Raw genomic sequence first — 7,667 nt, forward strand, 5'->3', positions numbered from 1 at the left:
CATATGCGTGTTTATTTCACTTTATGAAATGTATATCCTCCTTTTTGTTTAGGTAGGAGCTCGTAGCACTTCCACTTGTTATTTGTCCCCATAAAATCACCAAGGTTAATTGAACTGGGAAAGTCTGACTGACACAAAACTGTGGACTGAACTTCCTTGGATGAGTGTCCCGGCTTCCCACTATACCGTTCTTGGACCTGCAGAGAATAACTGAGCAAGGAAGGTCAAGAATTTTGATCTTCTGGGCTCCTAATCTTAACTACTGAATCTTAGTGGCTTTCATGTAAATGTTGACACCTTTTGAAGATGTATTTATGCCCCAGAAACATTTGAGCACAGGCAACTGTAGAATTTGGAGCTTTTGAGGAACAATGAATCTTGCATTGTAACATGGCAATGAAAGCTCCTTCTGTGAAGCTTGCAATTTGTGATGCAGATTTAAAAGGGCAAAGTTTAGATTGCTACATCGTGGTGTTTGTTTCACCCTTTGTCCTCTCCTGTCCCCGTGTACATGTCAATGCACTTAGGTTTAAACAATTACATCTGACAAATAACACCGGACCTCTCCCACTGTCCCTCCCTGAACCCCCAAGAGAGGTCATTGAAGGAAAGTCCCCAACTCAGTTGTGTTTTACAAACTAAATGCTAAAATTGAATATTTTACTGTTGCTGACAGTGAGATGGGTGACATACGTCAGCAAAGTTATTGAGACTCTGGAAAGAGTGTAGAGAAGAGCAGCAAAGATTACTGGGGGATGGAGGCTAAAACATATGAGGAACGGTTGCAGGAATTGGGTATGTTTAGTTTGGTAAAAAGATGGACTAGGGGTGACATGATAACAGTGTTCCAGTATTTGAGAGGCTGCCACAAAGAAGAAGGGGTCAACTTATTTTCCAAAGCACCAGAAGGCAAGACAAGAAGCAAAGGATGGAAACTAACCAAGGAGAGAAACAACCTAGAACTAAGGAGAAATTTCCTGACAATGAGAACAATCTATCAGTGGAACCACTCGCCTCCAGAAGTTGTGGGTGCTCACTGGAGGTTTTTAAGAGGAGACTGGACAGCCATTTGTCTGAAATTGTATAGGGTCTCCTGCTTGAGCAGGAGGGTGGACTGGAAGACCTCCAAGGTTCCTTCTAATTCTGATGTTCTATGTTTTAATAAATAAATACATGTTATATAACAAATGAGAAACACATGAAGGTTGGTCCAGAAACCAAGTGATGATCATGCTCGAGAACAAACTCAATTTTCACTTACTTATAGTACTATTAAAAACTACAGTAGAACAAAATTCTTCATCTTCTTTGCATTCCTCCACCTTCACATTTTCTCCTTCACATTCATTTATAGGGGCAACACATTTCTGACACTTCAGAGGAGTCACTACAAATAGAAGACACAGTCATGCCAATGATCAGAGTTATCTTTGTATGCTCTGCTATCCTAGCATTTACCTTCAAGACTACTGCTATAACATGGTTTGCTAAGCAGGCCTCCCCAGTTGTTTCTGCTGCTGGGGACCTGTGGAAGGGTGGGAGATGAGGTCAGCTTGTGGAAATGGAAGACAAAATTGAGACTTAAGGGAGAGATTCACCCTCTCATACCTCTAACTTTTTAATATGAAACTGGACCTTCCCATCTTTTGGTATTTATGCTGTAGACCAATTTTATGAAGGAGCCATTTATAAGCTGGCTGAGGCCATTTTTCTGCAAGAAAATGGACTCTGAATAATTGTTGATATCAACTTTGACTCTTGGTTCCTGGTGATGCAGGATTTGGGCACATTTTAGAGGTGGTTTTCCAACACCTTCTTCCTAGAGCTGAGAGAGAGAGAGTCACCTGCCTAGTTTTTGGCCCAATGGCCCAATCTCACCTGCCGAGTTTCTGTTCCTCATGAATGACTAGACTCATATCGCCCCATTCCTAGTCCAGAACCTTCAGCCGTTACACCAAACTGGCTCTCATGAAACTCTGAAGAGATGATCATTAATCCTGCATCCACTACAAGTAGTCCTTAACTTTTGACCACAATTGGGACTAGAACCTCTGTTGCTAAGTAACATTGTTAAGTGAGTTGAGCCCAATTCTACAACCTCATTGTGGTAGTTAATAACTGCAGTCATTCAGTGAATCACAGGGCTGTTAAGGAAATCTGCCTTCCCCCATTGATGCTGCTTGTCAAAAGCTGGTTGAGAAAGTTGCAGATGGTGATCATATGACCCAGGACACTGCAACGGTTATAAACACTTGCCAGATGCGAAGTACCCAACTTTTGATCCATGATTGTGGGAATACTGTGTTTTAGGACCATGTGTAAGTCACTTTTTTCCCAGTGCTGTTGTAACTTCAGATGGTCATTGAACAAATGGACCTATGTTGAGAACTACCCGTAGTAGAGCAATTTACCAGAGACTTCCACAACTTGCCTGCCTCAACCCATTATGCTTCCCTTTCCTGAAGTCTCCTGAAGTTTCTACAGATCAGAAAGGAAATTAAATTCTTTACCTGTTGATAAGATTGAAGAGAAGAGACAGAAGACAAGAATTCCAGCAGCCCTCATGTTGGTAGAACTCAACTCAGTTACCTATGGCTCAGCTTTGCAACTGGGGAACTGTTTTTGAAGAATTAGCTGGAGGAGGTGGAAGGTAGACTCCCAAATGATTGGCTCACAGGGATAGCAGGAAGGATAGAAGCCAAATTCCACTAGGAAAGATAGTGGTTTTCTTACAAAATATACACAAAATAAACTTTGCTCTGCAATCAAATGGGGATGTGATTTTTTGTTTACTACATGTCTACATCTTATTCTGCTTTTTCTTAGGGGCTTAGTCCCACTTTGAAAGCTGATTTTTATACCTTACTATAACTCTCTATATCTGATTTGTATACTTTGCCCCTCTTGACTGTTTCGACTTAATTCCTGTATTCATTTATTTAGATGGTTTTGGACCTTTTTCTCATCCTTGTTGTTAGTTGCGAAGTCAAGCCCAAAAACTTTTTTGGGGGGGGGGGTATTTTTAGCAGTGGAGCAATCTCTCTATCTAGCCACATGTCTTTACCCGCATAAGACGCATCTCTCTCCCAACTCTCTAGAATCTCAGTGTTGAATAGCAATACTCACCACCTCTCAGTAAGACTGAAGAGATGAGACAGAAGTAGACAACAAGACCAGCAGCCATTGTGTGTGTGGAGAGTGAGTCCACTGCCTTCCTGAAGCCAACTATCAAATGCGCTGGGCTTTATAGTGATCGGTGTGTGGCTCTCCTATGGGATATTTCGGAGCAATTCCCTCGAGTGAGTGGAATGGAAGACATGAGTGATCACCAGATCCCACGTAAAGTAGAGCAATATCAATTTGCACAATAAAAATGGCAGCCTCGATGGAGAACCATCGAGTTGGTTGAGGCGATGCACGCGTCATTCCGTAGCCCTGTTCCGGTGAAATGGAAGCCGGGGAGGGGGGGACACATATGAGTAATGGTGAGAGGCTGCAAAAGAAGTGGGCCAGCAGTGTGACAGGTATTTGAGTGTGGGAGACCTGGCTGCAGCGGTCCTGAGGTAAGCAGGTAAGACCTACCCCAAAAATAAGACTGAGTGCCTTTTTTTGGAGACAAAAAATAAAATAAAATAAGACCAGGTCTTATTTTCGGGGAAACATAGTAGTACAAATTGTGAAAGTTAGCCTGCTAGCAGTTGACAACTGCCAGTACCATAGCACTGAGTTTCTCAAGCTTGTCAATTTTAAGATGGGTGGACTTCCACTCTTAACATGCTGGCTGGACAATTCTGGGAGTGGGTTCACCCATCTCCCCCTTGCCAGAGAAACACTGCTATAGATGTCTGGCTTTTGCAATAGTGACCACTAGGTTTCCAAATACAATTCAAAGTGCTTGTCATAGTCTTTAAAGCCCCTTAAGATTTCACCTAAGGACATCCAAAGGACTGCCTTCATAGGGATTTGGGGGAGTCAGGAACAAAATGGATACTACAGGTGCAAAACGCAGCATCTAACAATAAAAAAAACACCTGTCCATATAATAATAATAATAATAATAATAATAATAATAATAATAATAATAATAATAATAATAATAATAATAATAATAATAATAATAATAATAATAATAGTAAAGTTGGAAGGGACCTTGAAGGTCATCTAGTCCAACCCCCTGCTCAGGCAGGAAACCCCATACCATTTTGGACAAATGGCTGTCCAGTCTCTTCTTAAAAACTTCCAGTGTTGGAGCATTCACCGCTTCTGGAGGCAGGTTGTTCCACTGGTTAATTGTTCTCACTGTCAGGAAGTTTCTCCTTAGTTCTAGATTGCTTCTCTCCTTAATTAGTTTCCACCCGTTGCTTCTTGTCCTGCCTCCAGGCGCTTTGGAAAATAGCTTGGCTATTTATATGAGGAGCTCTCCGTCATCATGTCCTCAAGATTCAATGAGACTGACTTTCCAGAAATAAATCAGATGAGCTAATTCTGCTTTATTGTAAAGCCACATTGACAGAATCTTGCAGGTCTGAAATTTCAGTTCTTCCCCCCCCCCTCCCAAGTCTCCTTCACAGCTTGAGAAACTTAGGAGAGTCTCTTCTGAGCTTCTGGCCCTGTCTGTTATCCAGCTGTGGGCTATGCCGTCTGATATGTGACTGTTCCTTGGTTCAACGGTGTGAAACTTGATCCCGTATTGTGACGTATTGTGACATATCACTACGTTTTTTGCCTTTGTGGAGCTGGAGTGGGCATGACCTGTGTGTGATGAATTCGGCCCGCCGGCCGCCAGTTTGACACCAGTTAGATTGTGTCTCTTAACAGTCTCCGAGAGTCTTTCCCATGTATCATTACAAGATGACATCCTAAACATACTGGCTTCTCAAGCTTCTGAATGAACACGTCTTCTCATGCCGAGCAACATACATGGCGCTGCCCTCATTTTGTTCACTGTTAAGCATGCTTTCACTATGTGATGAATCTCCAGGCAACAAAAGTTCAAAATTTACATACTTACAGAAATTCTGGAGAATTTCTGGGAAATCTCTCTAACAATGGTCTAACATGAACCTAATTCTTTTCCCCTTGGAAGCAGCACCACAACATTGTCATCCAAGAATATTCCAAAGTTCCCAATATTTCACAAGTGTAAAACCTGTGCTTAGAACGGGGCACTTTTCAGAGTCTGATTTTATTATTCCACCTTTACCCTTTTTGACAACTAATAGCAACCAGTTGCAGGCATTTATTTATTCAGTGCTTTTTTTGTAAGAAAAAAAGGTGCCAGAACTCACATCTTGTTTATCTTTTATTTAAAAAANTTCCAAAGTTCCCAATATTTCACAAGTGTAAAACCTGTGCTTAGAACGGGGCACTTTTCAGAGTCTGATTTTATTATTCCACCTTTACCCTTTTTGACAACTAATAGCAACCAGTTGCAGGCATTTATTTATTCAGTGCTTTTTTTGTAAGAAAAAAAGGTGCCAGAACTCACATCTTGTTTATCTTTTATTTAAAAAAATATATATTCAGTCCTTAATATAAATTTACCTTTCGCACATAGTCAATCATTGTACACACACCCACACACATCAGTTGTGTAACGAAACGTAACGGTCTCCACCCGCAGTAAGTACTCAGCACGTGGCCACACGACCAATCACAAGCTGAGCAGTGCCACAAGCCGAGCAATCTCATCACAACCAGTGTGGATGAAGTATGCATGTATCAGACTCGACACACAAGCAGCCCGCATGCACCATTTTAATGATTTTGTGCCAACATGCTATGCTTCACAGGGCAATTCAAGTCCACGTGGACTAAACATCAAATTTTCAAAAGTTACTTTTAAAACTTGGAAAATCTGTCAAAAAAAGGTGCCAGAACTCCGTTCCCGTGCGTTCTATGACAAAAAAAGCACTGAATCTAGTAACTTTAGTAGGACTGGGCAAGAGGTGGTTGAGAAAGTCTTGTGAGGAAACCTTGGATGGTCCTGGAAGCCCTAGCAGAAGATACCAAACTAAGCCACCACTCCTCAGGGTGGTGCCTTTGCAGAGATGAACAAATATTCCATCTGATTCTTCCTGCTCCCCTCATGTGCCTTGTGATCTCAGCCAGAGAGAGATAGACTAGGTAAATGTGGTGTCAGAGATATTCTCCTACCTAAATAGAGACACAGAATGACCACTGGGAGGCACAAAATCATAGAGAATGGAAGCAAGTTTCAATTTCCTGTTGGCTTTCCCACTGAATTTACTTGTGGGAAATTCACAGTGAGCAGCAGAAATCTTCCTTTCCTTTCCTTTCCTTTCCTTTCCTTTCCTTTCCTTTCCTTCCCTTCCCAGCATGCAGGTAATTAAATGGAAGTGCTGTTGGGTGGGGGATGTAATGAAAGATTGTGCAAGTGGCCAGAAGGTTTGAGGAACATTGAAATGATGATCATGTCAGTGTGGCCTAACAGCCACACTGAATTAGTAGCAGCATTATAGCAGGAGGAGCCTGGCAGTGCTTAAGCAGCCACAACTGTCCATATTTCCCCAAATTCAATTCCCTTGGGAGTCATGGATTAGCCCCATTGTGTAAGTTAGCCCATTTGAGGTATATTGATTGGAAAAAAATGTCTTATGATGTATTCTTTCATCCAGTTAACGATTACAGAGACAAGAGAGAGAGAGTGTGTGAGAGAGAGTGAATAAGTGAATGAGAGAGAAAGAGAGAGAGACCGAGAGAGAGAAAGGGAGGGAGAGAGAGAGGGAGATGTATTATAGAACTAGAATACCTGGAAGATGTATGGATATATAGATGGATGGATGGATGGATGATTGGATGATTGGATGCATGTATGCATGCATGTATGTATGTATGTATGGATGGATGGATGGATGGATGGATGGATAGATGGATGATTGGATGGATGATTGGATGGATGAATGAATGAATGAATGATTGGATGGATAGATGGATGGATGATTGGATGGATGATTGGATGATTGGATGAATGGATGATTGTATGTATGTATGTATGTATGCAGTGAGCCGGTGAAAGCTTGGATCCTAATTTATTAAAACTTTTATAGTTTTTTACCTTTCCTGGTGTTCACTTTTGTTTATATTGTTACCATAGTATGTATGTATGTATATATGTAGGATAGATGGATGATTGGCTGGAAGGACAGAAGAGTATAGCTGAACTGAATTGAGAATGGGTGACGTAAGAGGAGGGAATGACCACTTCATCAAAGCTATCTTTGATGAAACCCTCCTTAAAAAATACACAGACACAAATACTTTCATCACCACAATTTATTTTCATTACGATTGAGTGAAAACAGAATGCTTAGAGAAAAATCATATTCCCCTCAGCTAGTAGCCCAAAACACAGCATTTCTATCCTCTCAGGTCTGCTCCTTCGTATTCTAAATTAATACCAAGCTCTTAAGATTGCTTAACCCCAAACCACTGTTACTCTTACCATTAAAGCTCTAATTTCCTTCCCATTTTTACAAATCCTGAAAGGCAAGGGAAAAAGGTTATATTCCGACTACAGGTTCCAAAACTTATCAAATGTGAGTAGAAGACTGTTGCACTCTCTTGAAAGGGTATTGATTGCTACAAGGCCATTGGCCATTTTCACCTCTCCTTTAGGGAAGGAACATACAGTTGGTGTTGCACAT

General features: G+C 41.3%; 1 protein-coding gene across 1 annotated transcript in view; it reads right to left on the reverse strand.

Moving 5' to 3' along the window:
• The window catches only part of LOC107293231 (phospholipase A2 inhibitor and Ly6/PLAUR domain-containing protein-like), a gene marked incomplete at its 3' end in the record, with an annotated part of 6,106 nt that extends 3,541 nt beyond the window's left edge, over positions 1-2,565 (reverse strand). The window contains exons 1-2 of the mRNA XM_015822374.1: positions 2,511-2,565; positions 1,262-1,387 (exon numbers count right to left, since the gene is read on the reverse strand). Coding sequence (XP_015677860.1) covers positions 1,262-1,387; positions 2,511-2,565 — 181 coding nt within the window. The remainder of the gene's footprint in view (positions 1-1,261; positions 1,388-2,510) is intronic.
• Between the last annotated feature and the right edge of the window lie 5,102 nt (positions 2,566-7,667).

The sequence above is a fragment of the Protobothrops mucrosquamatus genome, unplaced genomic scaffold (genome assembly GCF_001527695.2).
Source record: "Protobothrops mucrosquamatus isolate PMUCROS unplaced genomic scaffold, P.Mucros_1.0 scaffold1541, whole genome shotgun sequence".
NCBI lineage: Eukaryota > Metazoa > Chordata > Lepidosauria > Squamata > Viperidae > Protobothrops > Protobothrops mucrosquamatus.